The following is a 25,158-nucleotide window of genomic DNA, read 5'->3' as shown; positions in this document are numbered from 1 at the left end:
ACTTTGTAATGTATTTTGAAATTAGGAAGTGTGATGCTTTCAGCTTTGTTTTTCTTCTTAAGATTGATTTGGATATTTGGTATCTTTTGTGGTTTCTTATTAATTTTAGGATGAGTTCTTTATTTCTGTAAAACATGCCATTGGGATTTTGATTGTACTAAATCAAAATCTGTATACTAAATCTGTAGATTGCTTTGGGTAGTATTGACCCATTTAACAGTATCAAGTCTTTCAATCCAGGATCATGAGATGTATTTTATGGGTGTCTTCTCTAATTTTTTCATCAATGATTACAGTTTTCAGCGTACAAGTATTTTACCTTCTTAAGTTTATTTCTAAGTATTTTATTCTTTTGATGCTGTTGCAAATGGGATGTTTTCTTAGTTTCAGATGATTTGTTCTTAACAGAAATGCAACTAATTTTTGTATGTTGATTTTGTACCCTGCAACCTTACTGAATTCATTTATTAGTGCTTTAGTGCTAACACTTTGTGTGTGTATGTGACTGTGTGTGTAATCTTTAGAGTTTTCAAATTTTAAGATCATATAATCTGCTTACTTTTTTTTTTTTTCTTATTTGACACTTCTTTTTTATTTTTCTTGCCTAATTGCCCAGGCTAAGAACTTCAGGACTTTGTTGAATGCAAGTGGTAAGAGGTACTCTAGGTACTTTTGTTTGTTTGTATACCATGAGGCTTACATAAAAACCTTATATTTATGACAGTCTACTTTAAGCTGATAGCAACTTCAATCATTACATATACAGGAACAAACATAAACATGACAGATTTCTCCTCAGAAAAAAGTGCAAGAAAGGAGACAGTGAGCAACATCTTTAAGATATTGAAAAAAAAATCCTACAACTTTCAGGCTAAAACTCTATATCAAGGAAATAAATTTTTCAAAAACTAAAGGTGAAACAAAGACATATGACAGCTGAAATTATTCATCAGTAGTGGAACTGTACCACATTAAAGGTTTCAGGTAAAAGGAATTGATGGCAGTGGAAATATGGATACACATAAAAGAATGAAGAACACTGGAAATTGTAACTCCATGGGGCATGGAGAAAAATGTAACTTTTTCTTAGTACCTATTTGAATTTTTAAAAAAACTAATGATTGATTTTAAAATTTACAATATGGGATGGAGTTTATAACATGTCAAAGTAAGATGTCTAATCGCAATAGCTTAAAGGCCGAAAAGGGAGAAATGGAAGTATGCTAATGCATACTTTTATACTACACATGAAATGATGTAATATCACTTGAAGGTAGATTGTCTTAAGTTAAGTGTGTACACTATAATCTCTAAAGCCGTCACTGAAATATCAAAGAGTTATATAAATAAGCTCACAAAAGAGATAAAACAAAATCATAAAAAGTACTCAATCCAAATGAAGACAGAAAATGAGTAAACCAGAAACCAAGAATCTGTGGAAAAAAGAAAACAAGTAGCAAAGTGGTTGATTTAATTTAATAATATTAATATCAATCATCAGATTAAATGTAAATGGTCTAAACACTCCAATTAAAAGTCAGAGATTTTCAGTTTGAATATAAAAGCAAGGCCCCACTACGTGTCATCTGTCAGAAACACATTTTAAATATAAAGAAACAAAGAGGTTAAGACTAAAAGGATAAAAAACGCATACCATGCTAACACAGAGTAAAAGAAAAATAACAGTGGCTGTGTTAATATTAGATAAAGCAGTTTAAAGTGAAAAGGATATAACCAGAGTAAATAAGTTTATTTCCTAATGAAAAAGGGCTCAATTTATCAAGAAAACCTAACAATCCTAAATATTTATGTGCCTAATAACACAGCTCTAAAATACATGACACCAAAATATATACAATTACAAGAATACATCTAAAAGTTACAATAATAGTTGAAGAATTAAATACCCTTCTCTCAGTAACTGACAGAACAAGTAGACCATAAGGACAAGAGTTGAATAATACTATCAACTAACTCAGCACAATTGACATTTATAGAACACTTCATCCAACAATAGCAAAATGCACATTCTTTTCAAGTGTACACAAAACATTTACTAAGAGAGACCATAATCTGTGCCATAAAACAAGTCTTAATAAACTTCCTTGTATTCAAGTCATACATGAATATTCCCTGACTGTAATGCAATTAAATTAGAAATCAATACAGAAAAAAATCTCTGGAAAATACTCCAATATTGAAACCAAATAAAAATTTTCAAGTAAATGACTTCATATGTAACTTAAGAAACAAGAAAAAGAAGGGCAAGTTAAACTCAAAAAAAAAAAAAAAGAAAAAAAGAAAAAACAGAAGAAAGGAAATAAAAATCAAAGCAGAAACCAATTAAATACAAAAAAAGAAGAATAAACTCAAAGACAGACAAATACATCAATATGGCACAATGGAGTCAACAGTCTGGAGAAAGACACACATATATGAACAACTGATTTTTTACAAAGGTGCAAAGAAAAATCAGTGTAGAAAAGATAATTTTTTCAACAAATGGTACAGGACCAACTGGAAGTCTATATGCAAAAAAAAAAAACAAAAACAAAAGGAACCTTAAACTGTACCTTACATCACATATAATAATTAACTCAAAACATAAAAACTAAAACTATAATACCTTCAAAAGAAAACAGAGGAAAGTCTTTGTGACCTTAAATTCAGCAAATATTTCTTTCTTTCTTTTAAAATTTTATTTTACTTTAAGTTCCTGGATACATGTGCAGAACGTGCAGGTTTGTTACATAGATAAATGTGTGCCATGGTGGTTTGCTGCACCTATCAACCTGTCACCTGGGTACTAAGCCCCACACCCATTAGCTATTTGTCCTGATGCTCTCCCTCCCGTCATCCTGCCGACAGGCCCCGATGTGTGTTGTTCAAAGCTTTCTTAAACATGACAACAAAACCTTGATTTGTAAAAGAAAAAAAAAACCTAATAAATTAAACATCAAAATTAAAAACTCCTGGCCTTTGGAAGACACACTCAGGACAATAGAAAGCCAAGCCCTAGAATGGGGAGAAATATTTTCTAATCCTATATCTGATAAAATACTTGTACCCAGGAATATAAAGAATTATCAAAACCCAGTGATAAGAAAACAAACAACTCAATAGAAAATGGGCTAAAGATTTGAACAGACACTTTAACAAAGAAAAAAATATGGATGGTTAATAAGCACATAAAAATGCTTAACATCATCAGTCATCAGGATAATGCAAATTAAAATGACAATGGGATACTACTACACATTTCTTCAGATGGCTGAAATTAAAATAAATGACTATATGAAGTGTGGACAAGTTGTGGAGTAGCTGGAATTTTAATATATTTCTTGTAGAAATGTAAAAGAAAAATAGTGTGACATGTAACTAAAAAGTAAAAAGTATACCTACCATAAAATTCAGCCATTTAAATCCCAGGTATTTACTCAAGAGAAATAAAAGCACATATCTATACAAAGACTTGCATATGAACGTTTAGAACAGCTTTATCTGTAATATCCCAAAACTGAAAACAAACCCAATAATTCAAATGAGCATCCATACCAATTAGTTTAAATTGTGGCATAGTCACAAATAGAATAGCATTTATCAATAAAAACAAACAATTGATGCATTCTACAAATGAATGAGTCTCAAAATAATTATGCTGAATGAAAGAAGCCAGACCTAACAGAATACATGTGGTATTGCTCCCTTTATATAAAGTTCTAGAAAATACAAACTAATCTCCAGTGACAGTAAGCAAATCAGTGGTTGCCAAGGGTCAGGGGAGGAGGGCTGGAGAGGGTCAGGATGAAATGGTTACAAAAGTCATGTGAAAAATGTGGCTGACTATCTTGATCGTGGTGTACATATATGCCAAAATTTTTCCAATCATATGTTTTAATATGTACAGTTTCTTATATATCAATGAAACCTCAAAAAATGGTTAAAAACAAAAGTCAAAGTCAAATAAAAGAAGCAAATATATTCAGCAGCCCAGTTGGTCATTCTAAAGTTCTGCAGGAATCCTGAATGAGACTGAGACATTTTAATGAATGCCCTGCAAAAATAATGACAAAGTGGATTGGGGACAACTGTGATATAGGGTTCTAGACAGAAAGCTTTATTTTTCTTAACTTCATCAAGATCTGATAATAGAAGCATAATAATATTTTTAATTGGAAATTACTTATAAGCATATGTAAGTTTCTATGGGTCATTTTTATGGTATAACCTACTCTGCAGTAGAAGAGACTTCTACTAAGCACTAACATGCTTAGTGCTTTCTTTATTTTCTGATATTGTCAAGCTTATGAATATTTTATTAAACTAATGAGTGACTGATACGTGGGGAATGGGTTTTTATTGCTTGCTTCTTGTTTTTCTTTTTTTTTCTGTTTTCTTTTTTTTTTTTTTGAGATGGAGTTTTGCTCTTGTTGCCTGGGCTGGAGTGCAATGGCACGATCTTGGCTTATGGTAACCTCCTCCTCCTGGGTTCAAGCGATTCTCCTGCCTCAGCCTTCCGAGTAGCTGGGATTACAGGCATGTGCCACCACACCCGGCTAATTTTGTATTTTTAGTAGAGACAGGGTTTCTCCACGTTGGTCAGGCTGGTCTCAAACTCCCGACCTCAGGTGATCCGCCCACCTCGGCCTCCCAAAGTGCTGAGATTACAAGTGAGAGCCACCGCACCCTGTCAGCTTACTTCTTGTTTTCCTCAGTCTCCTGTTTACTTTGGTGTGGTAATTCTAAGCCTCACTTATACAGCACACCCTTATGAATGGTATAACAAAATTGGTTAAAAATACGAGTGGTTTTTTTTTTCTTTTAAGTAAACAGTGAGTTCCCACTCACTGCCTTTCAGAAGGTTGCCTCAATTGGATTTGTATGCTCCATGACGTACTGCTGTTATCGTCAACCTTTTTTTTTTTATCTTTTTTTTTTTTTTACAATAGTTTTAGACTTACAGAAAAATTGCAAAGATAGTGCAGGAAGCTTCCATGTACCCTGCACACAATATCCCTCAGTTCCAACATCTTACATTTCTGTGATGCATTTGCCACAACTACTGAACCGCTATTGACACATCATTATCTAAACTCCATATTTTATTCAGATTTCTCTAATTTTCAACTCATGCTCTTTTTCTGTTCTAGGATCCCCACCCCTGAATATCTCAATACATTTCGTCATCACGCCTCCTTAGGCTCCTCTTGGCTGTTACAGTGTCTCGGGTTGTCCTTGTTTTTGATGAACTTGATAGTTTTAAAGAATACTGGTTAGATGTTTTGTAGAATATCTCAATTTGGGTTCGTCTGATTTGTCTTCCTTTTTAGAGGTACGATATTCAGCCTATGCTGATACCACTCCTCTCTTTCACAGTTCAAGTTTGAATTCTATTGTGGGTCTTGGAGACCTGGGACTTGCCTACAGCCCTTTAAAAGAAAGTCCAAGGATGCTATTTTGGGGTGGTATGTATTAGAAAGCTGATAACCGTGAAGGCAAAAACACTCAGGCACCTAGCCTAGTGGCCCATATTTATTTAATAAATCTCCTATTTATTCTGTTTCCTCAAAGTTACGGATATTATTTTCCAAAAGCAAACAGATCTCAAATCTTATTCATGAAGCCACATGATGTGACCCATTAGCTCCATTATTTCACAATACTATCCAACATTTCTCAAACAAATTAGTGTGTATGGAATTAAATTAGAAAATATAAAAGACAGCATTAACACATCACAGTCTAAGGAGAATTTGAGGGGACAGAATATGAAGTCAAACAATTAAAAGGTTGCAGCTAGAAAAGGTCTGAGAATTCCATGTATCCTTCTGTTCACAGAATCAGAATCACAAGGTTTCCTGATACAGGTTTGTATTATTATAGACCTTCTTTTCTTCATGGGGGGTTCACTTCACAGGTATTTTAATATATATCTCTTCTCATACTTATTTAGTTATCAAGCATTACATCTATGTCATCTTTGCCAGGCTCCTGGCCTAAGCTATAAACATTTGATTAAGGTAGATATTATGTTATAATTTAATTTATTATAGCATGAATTTATATCTGAGTGCATCAAATAAAATCACAGAAATATATAATAACTTAAAAGGAACAAAACTGTGCCTCAAAGGTCCATAAAATGGGCCTACATGTACTGTACATACTCAAGGTACTATCAAGTATACTAGAAAAATACATCTCTACTAGATCATCGATGTGACCTAAAACTGATATACTCCCCATAGTGAACAACAACAAAAAATTCAACAGTAATTGCTTCAGACTTAAAACACAGAAGAGATTTTGGTAGCCAAAGCCTGCTAAAAAACTGATCAGGAAAATTTGAGTTGATACTTTGTCTTGTAGCCAGAATTAGTGTAAAGACAGGTAGATAGTGCAATTCATTCCGCTGTGGTTCCAGATACCTCAAAGCAGATAGTGTGGTAGATTTTCAACACGTCTTTGTTGTATTATTTCTTCTAGAAAGTACAATATTGAAAGAATTTCCTACTATCTCCTCTCCAGCTTCACAGATTATACAAAGCTAAAAGCCAAACAATTAGGTATTTGACCAAACAAAGGTCACCAGGAAGACAGGTCTCTGCTTGACACATCGCTGACATTTTTCAGATTACTTTACAATTCCATGCACAGCCATACATTACCAGGTCATTATCTTGGACTTTGAAATAGAGGGTGCTTTAAAACATCCCTCCCAGAATTGCTAGGCAGAGAGACGGGCCTGAGGAGATCAGCTAGATTCTCACCAGTGATGGTTATGGGACTTGCCATAACCATAGAGGGCAGCAGGAAAAGAAAGGAAAACAATACAAAGCCTCGAGCATTTGAGAGCATTTTACCAGGCGTCATACACTTTCTGGAGAAGCGTGTCAGCACAGAGAATTCTAGTATCCTGGGGGCAAGTGTGGCGTAGAAAACCTAGGAGAACACAAGTTCCCACTCACTGCCTTCCAGAAGGTTGCGTCAGTTGGGTTTGGGGCTCATCGGTCACATGTGCTCCATGATGCAGTGCTGTTATCGTCAACCTTTTTTTTTATTTTGGGATGGAGTTTTGCTCTTGTTGCCCAGGCTGGAGTGCAATGGCATGATCTCGGCTCACCGCAACTTCCACCTCCTGGGTTCAAGCGATTCTCCTGCCACAGCCTATCGAGTAGCTGGGATTACAGGCATGTGCCACCATGCCCGGCTAATTTTTAATTTTTAGTAGAGACGGGGTTTCTCCACGTTGGTCAGGATGGTCTCGAACTCCCAATCCACCTGCCTCGGGCTCCCAAAGTGCTGGGATTACAGGCATGAACCACTACGCCTGGCCCAACCTTTTTTTTTTTTTTTTTTTTAACTGCAAAATCCTTTCAACAAAAGCTCATCTGGAAGCTTATATATCTATATCTATATGTATATTTATATCTATCTATCTATCTATCTATCCATCTATCTATCTATCTATCTATCTATCTATCTATCTATCTATCTATCTATCTATCTATCCATCCATCCATATCTCATCCAGATAAATGGATCGGTGCACTGCTTGAATTGGCGGGGGAGTCGAGGTACAGCCCTACCTGCTTTTCCACCTCACCTCACCACCTCTCTCACTACTTGAGAGGCTCCTTGGAGACCCTAGTACCCTAGTACTCCAAGAATACAGTCTGAGAACTTCTCACTACTCTTCAGTGTCTTTTCTTTTAGGGTATCAAATTTTAGCTGGTCATCTTTTATAATAAGGTCACCATGGTAGCTGAAAGGGAAACACAGCCTTTTGTCTCTTAACTACCTGACTGTGATGTTGAAAGCCAATTGGCTTAGTGTTCTTCCGGGTCGACATGGGTTCCAGGGCTCAACAATGTGGGGTTACTGTCAGACCACCTCACTGGTCTGAGAATGCTTTCTTTTTTGTCAAGTAGGATGACAAATAGCAAAATATCAGGAACTTAGAAGTCACTTTTAATGAGTGATTCACCTGCTCCTTGACCCTTCTTTCCAACTTGCAGAAATCCACTCATGTGAATGCATGAATGCTTGGGTTAAGACCCTTTCGAAAAGAAACACTTTCAAAATCTAAACTCTGCTAAAATGAAGCCAAATGTACTACCTAATTAGGAATGTGAAATAATAACATAATAATAGTAAAATGTTTTCTTTTTATGGCCTGGAATCTCTTCATTGTCACTTCTAAATAAGTTAACATGAAAATTAAGAATTGGAGATAACATAAAATTATTTATCATCATTTAATACCTTTTCTCTTCATTGAACTTTTTAAAAATCATTTTATTATTTTCTTTACAGACAAAGTCTTGCTACGTTGCCCAGCTGGTACTGAGCTCCTGGTCTCACATAATTCTCCCACCTTAGCCTCCCAAGTAGCTGGGATTACAGTGTGAGCCACCACACCCAGCTTTACTTAACTTTATTAACAAACTAATCATTTAAGCATTTGTGGAGAAATTTGCAAAAAAAAAAAAAAAAAAAAAGATGAAGTAAATGGTGGGTAAGAAGAGAAAATGCTGCAATAATTAGTTTATTTTTTTCCACAAGAGCATAATACCTTACCTACTTTTATTCTTGATAAATAATACATTAAGAGATCACTTATTTGACAGCACTTAGGAAAATCAATATCTTCTATAGGCATTTTCCTTATTTTGGGAGGAGTGAAAGGCTTAGGAATAATTTTAATTTAAAGAAATCACCAAGATGCTTATCCATATCATGGAAAAATATTTTATTATATCTTAGAAGACCTTTTACTATATTCTTTAAAACCTTGAAATGTCCTCCTAAGTAGCAGTGACTTAAATTTATAAAAGAGAAATCTACTCGTTATTTATACAATAGTATAAAAATAAACAACTTATGGGAATAAAAGTGGGTTTAACCCACATGAGAGCTTCGATTTGGAGTATGGTTTGAATTTCTTTCCCAAGAAGACAGTGTGAGTGTGGTTTTCGAAAAAAGGCTAGTTGTGTTTTGTTTTTAAAATTGTGGAAAAATATGCATAATACAGAATTTACCATTATAGCCATTTTAAAGGGTAGGATCCTTCTGACTCTGAGAGGCCAAATTCCTCTTTGTCACTATTCTTTTATTTATTAATTTTTTTCACTGTTCTTTTGTACTCAGGCTCAGATTACTATTCTCTCTCTCTCTCTCTCTCTCTCCTTTTTGGTAAAAACATGTCTGGCTGGACGCAGTGGTTCACACCTGTAAGCCCAGCACTTTGGGAGGCAGAGGCAGGTGGATCATTTGAGGTCAGGAGTTCGAGACCAGCCTGGCCAACATGGGGAAACCCCATTTCTACCAAAAATATAAAAATTAGCTGGGTGTGGTCATGTGTGCCTGTAATCCCAGCTACTCTGGAGGGTGAGGCAGGAGAATTGCTTGAACCTGAGAGGCGGAGGTTGCAGTGAGCTGAGATCACACCACTGCACTCCAGCCTGGGTAACAGAACAAGATTCCATCTCAAAAAAAAAAAAAAAAAAAAGTGTAACATAAAATTTACAATCTTAATTACATTATTGTGCAACTGTCACCACTACCCATCTCCAGAAATTTTCATCATCTCATGTTGAAATTGTATACCCATTTCTAACTCCCCACTTTCCCCTCCCCCAAGTCCCTAGTAACCACTCTTCTACTTTCCATCTCTGAATTTGACTATTGTATGTATCTCATACTAGCAGAATTAAGCAATATGGATCCTTTTTTGTCAGTTTTATTTCACTTAGGATAATTCTTCAAGGGTTGTTCATGTTTTAGCATCATCAGAATTTCCTTTTAAAGACTGGTACTATTCTATTGTATGTATATACCACATTTTCTTTATCCTTTTATCTGTCAACAGACATTTGGATTGTTTTCACCTTTTGGCTACTGTAGATGATGCTACTGTGAACACTGGTATACCAATATCTCTTTGAGACACTGCTTTCAATTATTTTGGGCATATACTCAGAAGTGAAATTTCTGGATCAAATGGTAATTCTATGTTTATTAAGAGGGTTGAAGCCTGATCTGGAATCGGTTTTATCTCTACCTCCTGGTAGTGTAATCTTGAAGCAATATAGCCTGGTGGTTACATGAATGAGGCAGAAGGATGACTGGTCCAGATGCTGGCTTCACTGTGCCTAGCTATTACTTAACCTCCCTGTGCTTCAGTGTGTTTTACAGCTCAACTGTAAAACAGGAGAATAAATGTCTTAATCTTATAGGGGTCTTGTGAGAATTAGCTATTATCATCCATTTGTTCCTTTGTTCCATCTAAAATAAGGACCCACAAATGACTTCAGGGGTCTATGAACCCCTCAAGAGTACATGTAAGCCTTTTTGTATAAGTGAATTTGTATACTTTTCTAAAGAGTTATGGTGGGTTATTTTTCCCTTTCTCAATCAGATTCTCAAAGGGGCCCTGATCTATCAAAGGAGAAGAACCATTACTCTAAAAGAAGTTAGTGGCTTAGAATTTAACATCAAGTCCTACAAATGTGAGCTTGATTAAGCAGGTTTATAAAATAACCAATCATGTTTTTCCCATGAGGTAGTCTGTGTGTTACCTTTGATTTTTTGTCTAAATTTCAGCCAAGGAAATTCCCTTGGACAAATTCCCTTTCTGTTCCCAACTATTATAGTGTTGCTATAAATTATTTTTTGAAATTCCAAATACAGAGTGAGATATTTAATTGATACAGACATACAAAATGTGTGTGCATTAGTGTGTGTATGTGTAAAATTTGCTCTGACTCAACTTCGACTTTGGATAATCACTTCTTAGAACTTAATTTAATCAAGTGGCCCACAGCTTAATGTAATATACCAATTTCCTTATTGTCTAGTCCTCTAAGTATTATAAATACAATGTAAGAGGTCTTGGAGGAAGACCAACAGGGCGCATCATAGGGAGAAAGTACAGTGATGGTTGAGAGATGCCCTTGAGGGCTGCAGGAAAGCAACCCTGTATTTTCAAAGAATAATACTGTGATGATAACTCTTCCTACATAATTACCAAAGGGACTTTTTAGAGGTTCTCCATTGATGTGGTGTGGCTGAAATTCCCTTAATAATAATTATGCCTTAGATTTGCATACCACTTTTAACATTTCAAAGAGCTTTCACAGGTTTTATCACAGAATCAGTGTGGGTTTCCTCAGCTTCCCCAGGGCCTGCAGGTGCTCACTGCTGTCTCCTACTAGTGGGGCAGCTTGGAAACCTGCTGCATTGGCACACCAGGTCAAAACCAGTAGCAGAGTGAAACTCACACCCTATGGCAGGAACTTTTATTTGCTGATGCTAGAAATTCTTCTTGATCATTAGTGAAACAAAACTAGTTTGTAGTTATTCTAAATCAAGGAGTCCAGAAAAGAACATTTCAGGTCTCGCCGGGTGCGGTGGCTCACACCTGTAATCCCAGCAGTTTGGGGAGGCCAAGGTGGGCACATCACGAGGTCAGGAGTTCGAGACCAGCCTGACCAACATGGCGAAACCCCATCTCTACTAAAAATACAAAAATTAGCTGGGTGTGGTGGCACATGCCTGTAATCCCAGCTACTCAGGAGGCTGAGGCAGGGGAGGTGGAGGTTGCAGTGAGCCAAGATCGCACCACTGCACTCCAGCCTGGGTGATAGAGTGAGACTCAGTCTCCAAAAAAAAAAAAAGAAAGAAAGAAAAAAAGAATATTTCTGGTCTTAGAAGTATCCTGGATCACACTCATTGAAGTCCATCCAACAATATCTCTTGGCTGTCTGTCTGTTAGGGGCCAGCATTGCTCTAGAGGTGGGGATGCTGCAGTTAATCAATCAAAGCCTTCACCACCAGAGAGTTTACACTCAAGTGGGGAAAGAGAGACAATCGCAAAATAAACAACATATGCATTGTGTGTTAGCTGATGAAAAGTGCGAGAGTTTTTATGTTTAAGAAGCAGGCATTTTTGGGGAGAATGGTAGGAAGGAAGGTTCCAGAAGGAGCTTGGAACCCAGCTCCATAGAGCCTTGTGCTTACTGTAAGGAATTTGGCTTTTACTTAGAGTGAGGCAGGGAGTTATTGGATGATTTGAAGTAGAAGTGTGATGTCACCAAATTTGCATTTGAATAGCAGCACTTGGCTGCTGTGTTGAGAACAGATTGAAGAGGGCATAGGCTGATGCAGAGTCAGCTACTGCAATAGTCCAAGTGAGGAGAAGGGTGTTAGTGCCTTCATGTTGCTGTTTAGTTAAAATTCACCCCTGCCCTAAGAAATTGCTGACTTGATTTTTTTAATACCATTGATTCGTTTCACAGGTTCTAGAACTTCGTATAAGTGGAAGATAAATGAGTAATGGAGAGGAGGGGATGGAAGGGATATGTGAGGGCAGGTTGTGGAGCAAAATGGGTATAGATTCTATCACCAGGGAGGAGGGACACATTTCATTATGCCTTTTTTTGTTGGTTAGTGGCTTGCAGGATATTTTGAGCAGCAGAAAACTGCTGTGTGGGTTAGGCTGTGTCATGTAACAGAGTCTGGGGCCTCTTACACAGCTGATCAGGAACAAGACCTGCTGGGTGTCCTACTTTTCTTACCTAAAGCCCACTCCAAGGGCTTGTTTCCATAACTGTCGTCTATGGTGGTGAGTGGAGAGGGCTCTTATGGTGCTACAGCTTCCAGCACCCTGCCTATATTTGAACTCTCCCCTTCTCCATATAAGCCATGTTCCAGTAAGCCAAAGAGTATACAATTAATCTAGTTTACTATGCTACTTTTCATCCTATTGGTTACCCTTTACCCTCACCCAGCAAACCATACATAAAGCAGTTTCACACCTATTTCTACATTGATTTAATCTTTCTCCTTTAAACAGTGGAAAAACAGTGACAGTAAATGAATTTTTGAAATAAGTTATATTCCCCCATAATTCTGCCACACAGCTGTATTATTTTCATATGTTGCCTTCATTTTTTTCACAGTTACTATTTTGTGTAATTTTGGAATCAGATTACAAACATATGCATTCTTCTTTTTTCACTTTTGATAGATGTTTCATATTAACCAATAAGAAGAACATTTATTAGTTTATTATGTCACCAAGCATCTATTTATTTTAAAAGTCTGAACTAGTTTTGATTACCTAAAGTGATTACCAGTGGATGAAAAGACTACGGGCACAACATCAAACCTTCGAAACAATTGGAAAGCCTATTACAATGCATTTTTTAAAATCTTATATAACTGGCCGGGCGCAGAGACTCACACCTGTAATCCCAGCACTTTGGGAGGCCGAGGTGGGCAGATCACCTGAGGTCAGGAATTTGAGACCAGCCTGGTCAACATGGCAAAACCTTGTCTCTACTAAAAATACAAAAATTAGCTGGGCGTGGTGGCACACACCTGTAATCCCAGCTGCTCGGGAGGCTGAGGCAGGAGAATCGCTTGTACCCAGTGGGCAGAGATTGCAGTGAGCCGAGATCATGCCACTGCACTCCAGCATGGGCGACAGAGTGAGACTTGAATATAGTCTAAATGCAGATCCCTGTCCTAGTTACTAAGTATAAAAAAATGAATAAAACATTAGTCCTGTCTTTGTATTTTCTGTACCAAGTTGAACCAAATTGCCGAGGTGTCAACAGTAAATAAAGATTATTTATTTATCACACAAGCAACATGTGGCACTGTTATCATGGGAGGGAAACAAGCGTTCAAACTTGCACAATCTGATTTTCTACTAAATAATAGTGACTATGGGATTTTTCAATAAGCAGTGAACATTTAGCCTGCCAGTATCCGTTTCTGGTTCCATAAAGGCAGCATTAAAAAAAAAAAAAACCTGTGATTTTCTTAGAGAAAAAACCACTTAACTCATTTCCAAGCAAATGCAAAGTAAAATGTGCCACTAAGCCTTGTAAGGGGTCTGAAGGCTCTGGTTTATAAAGGAGTCGGGCCATCGAGAAAAGTGTTCAATGGTTTTTCATATCGCCACTGGCAACTCCCCTCCTAGATGCAGTACAATTTGGTGCAGGGCCACAACTGCATATGGTCTTGAGGTATGTGCAGTAGCTCATAGTCAGCAGGAGGTCAGGGTGAGGTTTGAGGGGCCAGAGCTGTTGAAGGGCGCTGGTTCAAGGTCAGCGATTCTCCACTTGAGGTGAAATTAGGTCAAAATGATTACCTGGGGGAATTCTAAAGAAGAAAAGGGGTTGGAGAAGAGAATCCCATGGGTGTATGTAGAAGCAGCAAAGGATGGGCATGGTTATGATAGTGATGGTAGTGGTGGGCCACTCTGGGGAGGTGGAAAGTGCAAACCTCTTGGAATGCAGGTATAGGCTGGATGACTGCTTGTGTATGAGCCTCATATATATATTTCTAGCACAAACCAACCACCAAATCTCTCTCCTCTAAACCACTTCCTATCGTCATCGCATGAATTCTCACGTGGATGAACATCCTGCCTTCATACCTTAAAGAGGGCTCTGAACTTGAGTAATCTACTACAGATCTGTACTTTCTTGTACTTAGAAATGATAATGAACCAGGAGTATGGAAATAAGAAACGTTTCTGCTCACTTACCTTCTCCAGTGCAGCTTGAACAGCTGACTCACTTTCTGAATCCAAGGCAGAAGTAGCCTCATCTAAAATCAGAATCTTGGGGTTTCGAACTAAGGCACGAGCAATTGCGATCCTCTGTTTCTGCCCTCCACTCATTTGAGCTCCTTTTTCCCCTACCAATGTATTAAATTTCTAATGCAAAATAGGAAAGAAGCACAGAAACAGAAGTCAGCGTGATCAAATGGTTAGAACAGGAAATGACAATCCCAGTTGTGTTTTAATATCAGCTTAATCAGTACTTCAGCCTCTGGGTGCTTATGACTTTTGATTTGTTCTTTGTGAAAACAAACCGCTGTGAAAAAAAGAGCCCGAAGGAGAGAGGACATAAGAAAAATTTGGCTAGGACTAAAATAAATTAGACCGTACTATAATCAAGTGTATTGAGAAAAATTAATAATAATTTAAACTAATGTGAAAATCTCTTTTAGATATTTTTAGAATGCTTTGAAATCTTTAAAAGAACCACTGTAATGCAAATAACTATTTTCTGCAGTGTTTATTAGCAATTTGGTATGTTACCCACAATTTCCTTCCTGGACACTCTGAAAAACAGAATGAAAAAAATTACTGCAAAAACAAACTTTCCCCTAAAACTTTTTTTCCACCTTAAGAGACTTTTTTGGTGTTCTTTTGATTTGTTTTAAAATAAATTTATCTTTAACAAAGCAGATATTTTTTCTTTCATATTTGCGGTAGGGGTAACTTCTAGCACCCGGGAAACATGGCTAGTAATATTCTACTGGGTTACGTCCCTGATTCAAAGTTCATTTCTTCACGGAGATAAATTTAAGTATTCTTTCTAAACCCATAATTTCTAGAGATTGATCTTCACATTTTAAAAAAACAGCCTTGTTGAAGAAATTTATACAGAATAAAATGCATCCATTTTAAGGATATAACTCTGAGTATTGAGAGATGAGTACACCCATGTTACCACCACACTGATAAAGATATAGAACATTTCTGCAGCCCTAGTAGGTTTTCCTCATGTCACTTTTTTCAGTCAAAACCCACACCCTGCCTCCAGATACCCCCGATTTGATTTTTATCACTATACATGAATTTTGCTGAATCTAGAACTTCATGTAAATGAAATCATACAGTATGTACTTCTTTGGCTTGTTTCTTTTACCTAGCGTAATGTTTTTGATATTCATCCGTGTTATATCAGTTGTTCACTCCTATTTATTGCTAAGTAGTGTTCCACACAATGAGAGTTTACCTTGGGTTGCCAGATTTAGCAAAAACACACAACACATAGGAAAACACAAAGCTGTTACATCTGAATTCAGAAAAGCAGTGAATTTTTTTTTTAGTATAAGTATGTTTTATGCAATATTGCTAAAAAATCATTCACTATCTGAAATTCAGATTTAACTGGGAATCCAGTATTTCATCTGGCAACTCTAGATCTATCACAATGTTTCCGGGTGTGGTGGCTCACACCTGTAATCCCAGCACTTTGGGAGGCTGTGGGGGATGGATTGGTTGAAGCCAGGAGTTTGAGACCAGCCTGGGCAACATGGTGAAACCCTGTCTCTACAAAAAATACAAAAATTAGCCAGGTGTAGTGGCATGAGCTACTCAGGAGGCTGAGGTGGAAAGACTGCCTGAGCCTGGGAGCCTGGGAAGTCGAGGCTGCGGTGAGCTGAGACTGTGCGTTGCACTCCGCCCTAAGTGGCAGAGTGAGACCCTCTCTCAAAAAGAAAAGAAAAAATAGATCTATCACAATTTGTTTATTCATTCAACTGCTGATGAACACTTAAATTGTTTCCTGTTTTTGGCTATTATAAATAAAGCTGCTATGAATATTCATGTACAAGATATTTTTTGTGGTCATGTTTTCATTTCTTTTGAATAAATACCTAGGAATAGAATGCTGAGTCCTAAGTGTATGTTTAACATTATAATAAACTACCAAATTGCTTTCTAAAATGCTTGTACTGATTTCACTTTTATTTCAATGAATGAGAGATCTGATTGCTTACATCATCACCAAAAGTTACATTTGTTAGTCTTTTTAATTTTGGCCATTCTAAGAGGGTAAAATGGTATCTTATTATCGTTTTATTTTAGAGTTCCCTGGTGACTAATAATGTTGCATATTCAATGTATGTATTGTTTATTTGATTCGTTTGTAAAATGTCTGTTCAAGTTTTTGCCCATTTTTAATTTCTATTTTTTGTCTCATCATCAAGCTATAGCAGTTCTTTATACATTCTGGATTCATGTCCTTGTCGGACACTGTATATTATAAATATTTTCTTGTGCTCTGTGTCTTGCCTTTTTGTTTTCTAAATGATGTCTTTTAAAAAGGAGGTTTTAATTTTAATAAACTCCAGTTTATCTTTTTTTATAGTAATGCTTTTCAGTCTAAGAAACTTTTGCCTATCTCAAAGTCACAAAGATATTTTCATAAATTTTAATTTTTGAAGTTTAAGCATTACAATTTTGGTACAAGGTCTATGGCAAATTAATTTTTGTGTGTGATGTAAAGTAAAGGTCACATTTTATTTTTTCCACGAGGATAACCAATTGTTCCAGCACCATTTGTTGAAAAGATATTTCTTTCCCCCACTGAGTTCCATTGGCCTTGTCAAAAATTAACTGATATTTGTGAATCTATTTCTGGTCTCTCTGTTCCATTGTACTGATCTATACAACCATCATTATGCCACTACCACGATCTTAATTGCTGTCTTAAAATTAGATATTTAGGTCCTCCAGCTTTGGTCTTTCTTTCAAAACTGTTTTGGCTATTGTTGGTCTTCTGAATTTCCAAATAGATTTTGGAATCAACATGTCGATTTCTACACATACACATAAAAACTGGTGAGATTTTGATTGATAAAGCATAATATTTGTATATCAACTTGGAGAGAATGCAAATCTTTGAAAATATGAAGTTTCTAAATCAATGAATAAGGTACTTTCTATTTCTTTAGATCTTTTCATGTCTATCAGCATTTTATAGTTTTTACTAGAAGACTTGCACATCTTTCATTAAATTTATTAAGAATTTTGTTTTTTGATGCTATTGTGAATACTGCTTTTTATTTTAACTTCATTTGTAACTGTTGCTGTTATTTAGACATCCAGTTTTGTTTTTTTTTTTTTTTTTTTTTTGGCGGGGGGAGAGCAGTGGGGACACAGTCTTGCTCTTTTGCCCAGGCTGGAGTGCAGTGGCGCCATCTCAGCTCGCTGCAACCTTTGCCTCCTGAGTTCAAGTGATTCTCCTATCTCAGCCTTTCAAGTAGCTGGGATTACAGGTGTGCAACACCACGCCCAGCTAATTTTTTGTATTTTTAGTAGAGGGTTTCGCCATGTTGTCCAGGCTGGTAACAAACTCCTTTCCTCAAGTGATCTGCCCACCTCAGCCTCCCAAAGTGCTGGGATTTCACGCCCAGCTGTTTTTTTGAAATAATTATAGATACACTAAATTTATTTATTTATTTATTTACTATTTATTTATTTATTTTTGAGTGAGTTTTGGTCATTTGTATTTTTCAAGTAATTGACCCTCATCTAAGTTATCAAATTTAGAGGCATAACATTGTTGATAATATTTCCTTATTAACCTTTTAATATCCTTAGAATCAATAGCCATGTACCATCTTTCATTCCTGATACTGGTCATTTCTCTTCTTTCTCTCTCTCTTTTTTCAGCTTTGCTACAGTTATACTTTTTTTTTTTTAAATCTTTTCAGCTTTTGGTTTCAATCATTGCTGTTTTTCAGTTTTGGATTTTACTGATTTCTACTGTGATTTCTATTTACTTAGTCTTGTTTGTTTTAGGTTAATTTGCTAGTTTCTCTAGGTGAAAATTAGGGTTGCAGATTGTAGATCTTTTTTCTTTTCTAAAAATAAACATTAAATACGATAAGTTTCTCTCAAAGCAGTACTTTAACTATATCTCACAAATACTAATACATTGCAATTTCATTTTGATTTAGTTCAGAATAGTTTTTAATTTTTCTCGAAATTTCTCTCTTGAGATATGTATTCTTTAGAAGTGCTTTTTGTGATATTTCAAATATTTGTGTAGTTTAATTCTATTATGGTCTGAGAACATATTTTCTATGTTTTCTATTCTTTGAAAGAGCTAAGGTTTTGCTTTGTTTTGATGGCCCAGAATATTGTTTATTTTAGAGAATGTTCCATGTGCACTTGAGAAGAGTGTATTCTGCTATTGTTGGCTGGAATGTCCTATAAATGCCAGTGAAATCTAGTTGCTTGATAGTATTGTTCATTTATAGTCTTACTAATATTACACCTATATATTCTATCAAGCACTGAAGGCCTCAAGTAAAGTTGTGGATTTGTCTTTCTCCTTTCAGATGTATCAATTTTTTGCTTCATGTATTTTGAAGCCCTTTTCTTAAAGAATAAACATTTAGGATTATGTTTCTTGCATACAAGCCATATTTTTCTGTTTCTTTGCACGTCTGGTTTTTGTAAATGATGTACTGAGTACTGTGATTGTTGTGTTGAAGATATCTGAGTTCTGTTTTCTTCTGAAAAATAAACAGTGCCGATTTTTGTCATGGTAGGCAACTCAAGCACTGACTGATCTTGAACTTGTGCAATCTTCATTTTAAGTTTCCTTGGGGTGAATTTGGAGAAAGCCACGTAACTTGTCAGAACACAACCTCCAAAACCTCTCTCCTCTGGGCATCTTGTCATGGCTTGGTCTCAGGGTTTGTTAGGGCAGGTAGATCTTACTCTAAGGTGTGGTCATGACTCCTAAGGTGTGGCTTTTTTAGTGTTTTAGCTACTTACCGGGGGTGTTACAAAGGTGTTAATGTGATCTCTCCATTCCAGCTGGGCTGCACTTTCAACACCCCCACAGCACTGCCTGACTTCTATCCAGTGTTCTGCTTGCAGCTTTATGGCTGCCACTCTCTGGTAAGCCTTGGGTAGGTAGTCTTATCCTCAGACAAGGATTCCTGAGGGATGCCCACACAGACATGGCCTTTTGCCCCTGCCTCATTGCCACAGGTGATCTCTTATCACCTTTCCAGCTGCCCAAGCTTCCCTAAAATTTGATCTTTGCCTTTCAGCTCAGTGTTACCAGACAGAATCATGGAGTACCCTTATGAGATTCCTCTTTGTTAGGAATCAGTCTTTCATTACCTCTCATCCAATGACTGCCCTTGGCTTCATATGTTTTACCCAATTTCATGGTTGTTTATGAGTGAAAGGCTAACCAGTATCAGCTAATTATTATACATTAATTTTAAAATCTGTGTATAAGGGAAGTAATGCTATACATTTTTTTTAACAATAGCATCCCCCAATTTTTCACCTATCGAAATTAGCCACTTCTGGAACTTTTATTCATTATTGTGCTTCCTCATTTTTCTGGTTAACTATGGCTGTGGAATTTAGTTTTCATCATGATAAGCTACTATCTTTAGTTTATTTGGGTTATATCTCCTGAATTTATTATTAGATTTATAGCAAGGGACATCTTTGTGTAGTACTGGGCTTTTGGTAAAAGCAAGTAGTAACTTACAGGGTATGATTTAAGAGGTACCAAAAAGCTCCCTAATCTAAGTAGGAAACGAGAGCACTGACGTTTTAAGGAAAGGAGGTCATTGAAAGGGGCAAAACATCAACAAAAGGAAATGTGTATTCCCAACAATTTAAGAATCACCTTCAATCTTTAATGATTTTGTTGGCCTAAATATGTCCTAATTATGATCCTAAATAATGGGGACAAGAGATAATTAGTGGCATAACAAATTCTTTAAATTAGAAAATAAAAATAAAATTATTACAATCCATCAAATGTGGTTTGTGAAATATGCCCATTAAAATAAACATTTTTGTTATTGTGACCCTCTGGGATGGTGGAATTTTATATGTATTTTAATTACAAATCTCATCCTTTCATATGTCACAAGGTGCTCCCCACAACAATTTCAGCTGATGCTGAGGATCTAATACTTTAGGAAATATAAAAAAATGGCTTTATAGCACCCTACTAATTCTAAATACCCTCTAAGATCTCATAAGTCTGGTTAGCAAGAATTTTAGCTTACTATATTGCTTTCCAAATATGATTTCACTTTTTTGGGGACTATATTGCTTTCCAAATATGATTTCACTTTTTTTTTCCCCCGCAATGTCTCATTCTGTTGCCCAGGTTGGAGTGCAGTGCTGGGAACTCAGCTCACTGCAACCTCCACCTCCCAGGTTCAAGCAATTCTCCTGCCTCAGCCTCCCTAGTAGCTGGGACTATAGGCATGCACCACCACGCCTGGCTAATTTTTTTGTCTTTTTAGTAGAGACAGGGTTTCACCATGTTGGCCAAGCTGATGTCAAACTCCTAACCTCAGGTATCTGCCCACCTCGGCCTCCCAAAGTGCTGGGATTACATGCGTGAGCCACCGCACCTGGCCTGATTTCACATTTTTTTATGCAATGCTAGCTTCCTGTGCTTTAAAAAATGATCCTAGTTTTTCTTGTGGTTTGTCACAGAACTAATCTGATTGTGTGTATGACTTTCCCACTCTCAGCCACAAGATGGCCTCGCAAATGAACATTTTAGACATAATTTCTCAGCTTGGCCTGATGATTTTGTTTCATATTTCTTTGCTATGCTTTAACATATCTTTCATTTTTTCCCTTTTCATTTGCAGAACAAAATATGATTTTCAATCTGGCCTTTCAATGATGCATTTCTTCTTTTGGTTGTTACTATGCATTCTTCTCTATAGATGTTTCATACAGGGGTGTCCAATCTTTTGGCTTCCCTGGGCCACACTGAAAGAAGAATTGTCTTGGGCCACACTGAAAGAAGAATTGTCTTGGGCCACACATTAAATACACTAAAATTAACAATAGTGATAAGATTTAAAAAATCACAAAAAAAATCTCATAATGTCTCTTAAGAAAGTTTACAAATTTGTGTTGGACCGCATTCAAAGCCATCTTGTGCACTGGTTGGACAAGCTTGTTCTAGGACAATCTGGAATTTAATCACACCCCTACTATTCTGCATCAGTTGTTGTTTCAATACCTTATATTGGAATATTGCAGTGCTGCCACCATAAGCTAAGGACACAGGCTGCACAGTGTACTCACATTAGGAAACTCCATGATAAAATCATAAGCATTTGCTTCCCTTGCTGCTCTCTCCATCTCTTCATCAGTCACATCATCTCGTCCATACTTGATATTGTTACTGATGGTGGTCCCAAACAAAACAGGCTCTTGACTAACCACTCCAATATGTTCTCGATAATGCCGCACATTTAGAGCTCTGATGTCATTCTCATCTACCGTGATCTGTCAATCCAAAGAATGAACCATGTTGTGATGCCTTTTACTGTATTGATTTTAGGGTCTTTCATACTAGACCAAAATATAAACTGAGAAGTAGCATATTTTAGAAATGAAAGACTGACTATATTTTGATAAAATATTTATAACATATATATTGTCCATAGGCTTGTTCTGGTAGATGGGCACCAACAAAACTGCAAAAGAATAATTGGCTTAAAACATTGCCAGATCATCTGATTATCCTTATTCTAAGATCTACAAGTTAGATATTATAAAGATATATATTCTAGGTTCCACAAATGTTATTATGTAGACACATACAAAAAACTTCAGTTTTGGATGTGGCCCTTACGTTTCTTCTAGGAAATAGCCTTCATTATTTCAACACCTCACACCTCTGCAAAAGACAAAAGTGTCTCCTATTCATTGCTATACATAATAATAAGTGACCTCTGTGTTCTCCCCAGGTGGTGCCATTGCCAATTACCCCAACATATTCCAGTGACAGAAGCCAGGGTTTGGTAATTCTAACTCATAGATTGGTAAGAAACCATAAAAATGGTTTTCTGTCAGGGCATGGATATTCTATGCAACTCTTTTATACATGTAACACTCATCTAATAATTTATGTAGTCACACGGGTCTAGGATACTCCAAATGGAAACTATGAAGTAAAATTTAAGCCAGGCTCTAGGGGAGTAGATTTTCTTATAAAAATAACTGTTGAAAGTTTGAACAGAAGCATTAAGAATTAATCACTTTTGAATATCACAGTCTTATCCTCTATGCCACTTACAAGGCTGAGAAAGTTAAGTACAACATTGTAAGCTCCAAGAAAAAAAAAAAAAAAAAAAGAAAAGTGGAGATGTTTTCTACATCATTCTTCCAGGACAAACTTTGAAATTCTTGATAGATGCTGGCTACAGATGTTAATACGCTATTTTTCTCCATAACGTTCCCTCCCTTCTAACATACTATATAATTTACTTATTTTTTTATTGTCTGTCTCTGATTATTAGAATGTAAACTTCATGAGGGCAGATTTTTATCTGTTTCATTCACCTAGGTACTTTCAGAACCCAAAATAGTGCCTGACACATAGTAGGCACTAAATAAATATTTGCTGAGTGAATGGATACAGAGGAAAGAAAACAAATATGGCTTCTCTCCCAGTTCTACTGTTGAAAATGAAAAGTCACAGATCTGCGAGCCCTGCAGTGTTTCCAAATTCCATTAGGTGGACTGTGCATGGTTTTGCTAGCTATACTCACAAAGCCATTATCCGGATCATATAACCTCTGCAGAAGCTGGACTACCGTACTCTTCCCACTGCCATTGGGACCGACCAAGGCAACCGTCTCTCCAGACTTAATTCTGAGATTCAGACCTTTCAGAATCTATTGGAATGTATAGACGGAAAATCATAAAACCACAATGAGAATATGATGGACACATTTTCAGAAAATGAATATATAATTATAAACTGAAAACAAATTCTTCTGTGGAGCTTAAAAACAAATTTAGATCTTGTTACATTTGTTTCATGTGCATGTATAATAATAGCCTAAATAACTTCGGAAAATAGTAGTAAAAGAATCTATCATTATCTCTCTATGTAAAGAGGAGACCTAAATTAAGAGTACTCTCACTCTCAGAGTATTAACTAGTAAACTGTTCACATTTTCAACTAAAATATTTCGTATGAATTTTGACTATCAAGCTAATGAAAGTCTTGTCTTAATTTGTAACAAGTGAATGAGATCTTGCCAGATATTTTCACAAGCTATTTAATGAAGCTCCTCCTTAGAATATGTTAACATAATTGCGAAGCATATTCTAAAATAAAACAACTGGCAAAGTTTCTTAGTGTCTCCGGATAGATGAGAGTTTATTATTAGAAACCTTGGTGGTCTCATGGTGACCCATGAGGAAACATTTTTTTTTTTTTTTTTTTTGAGACGGAGTCTCGCTCTGTCGCCCAGGCTGGAGTGCAGTGGCGCGATCTCGGCTCACTGCAAGCTCTGCCTCCCGGGTTCACGCCATTCTCCTGCCTCAGCCTCCGAGTAGCTGGGACTACAGGCGCCCGCCACCACGCCCGGCTAGTTTTTTTTTTGTATTTTTAGTAGAGACGGGGTTTCACCATGTTAGCCAGGATGGTCTCGATCTCCTGACCTCGTGATCCACCCGCCTCGGCCTCCCAAAGTGCTGGGATTACAGGCTTGAGCCACCGCGCCCGGCCGAGGAAACATTTTAAACATTTTCTCAACGACTGGGGTTGCTACAGCATTTAGTGTGCCAGGGATCTGCAATGTGAGTGAAGCCTCACAATAATTACCCTCTCAAAATGACAACAGTGATCCTGTTGAGAAATTCTCACCTATCCTTGCTTGCATCTGTATGTAGTTAGCCCTAAACAGGGGAATCTCCCCTTGAATTCTCTTGCTTTGATCTTACCATTTGTAAAGCAATGGACCGTTTGCATAAGCCAAACATAAAACCTTCAAAGGGCCAAGCCGAGAAAAGTTCTCTGAAGAAGGTGAGAAATCGGGGACCACCAGTAGGAGTACCTCTTCTCACACCTGCACTTTTACTCTAGATTTGGTTTCTGGTCCTTCCTCGAAAGAATTTGTTTTATTTATTTAAAACGGATGGACCCCCCCACCCCATTTCATTCTTTAGTTTAACAAAAAAGGTTATGTTTCAAAAGTTCATTTTAAAAATAGTTGTTTAAAACCCAAGGAACACTTTCCCATGCAATATATTGGCACAATTCGAGCTGAAGTCCCCAGGAAGCCAATCCAAATGCAGTTGCAAAATGTAGTTTGAAATACTGTACAGTTAAGAAAAATGGTGGAAGTCAATACTATTCCAATAATGGTAATTGGTAATTAAGCAACAACTTTAAAAAATAAAGAGGTTTGAAAAGAGAATTTCAATCAAAGTTTTAATCAGAAAAAAATAAGGAAGTAGGAGTAGGTAGGTCTTTATGCAAATTCTGTAACAGACATTAGAAATTGATCACATTAGTAATTTTATCTATTTCACTTAAAATCATGTCTTTTTTAATGAAGCAAGTGTTTCATTAGTAATTACCTTTTCCAATATTTAACAACAACTGCTTTTTTGGTAAATACACTAATGAAGTGAAAGGGGGAAGACAATTAAAAATACACATATTTTCACAAGAACTTGTCAAAGGCTGAATGGAGTAGGATAAACTGCGTGTGTGTGTGTGTGTGTGTGTGTGTGTGTAGGTGATAAAGTACTTG

General features: G+C 36.6%; 1 protein-coding gene across 1 annotated transcript in view; it reads right to left on the bottom strand.

Moving 5' to 3' along the window:
* ABCB5 (ATP binding cassette subfamily B member 5) overlaps positions 1-25,158 on the bottom strand; it is a 131,527-nt gene that overhangs the window by 78,663 nt on the left and 27,706 nt on the right. The window contains exons 11-13 of the mRNA XM_031665315.1: positions 23,161-23,286; positions 21,689-21,892; positions 14,561-14,731 (exon numbers count right to left, since the gene is read on the bottom strand). Coding sequence (XP_031521175.1) covers positions 14,561-14,731; positions 21,689-21,892; positions 23,161-23,286 — 501 coding nt within the window. The remainder of the gene's footprint in view (positions 1-14,560; positions 14,732-21,688; positions 21,893-23,160; positions 23,287-25,158) is intronic.

The sequence above is a fragment of the Papio anubis genome, chromosome 4, assembly GCF_008728515.1.
Source record: "Papio anubis isolate 15944 chromosome 4, Panubis1.0, whole genome shotgun sequence".
Lineage (NCBI taxonomy): Eukaryota > Metazoa > Chordata > Mammalia > Primates > Cercopithecidae > Papio > Papio anubis.
The sequence above is the reverse complement of the archived record's forward strand: the minus strand, read 5'-3'. Positions and strand labels throughout refer to the sequence as shown.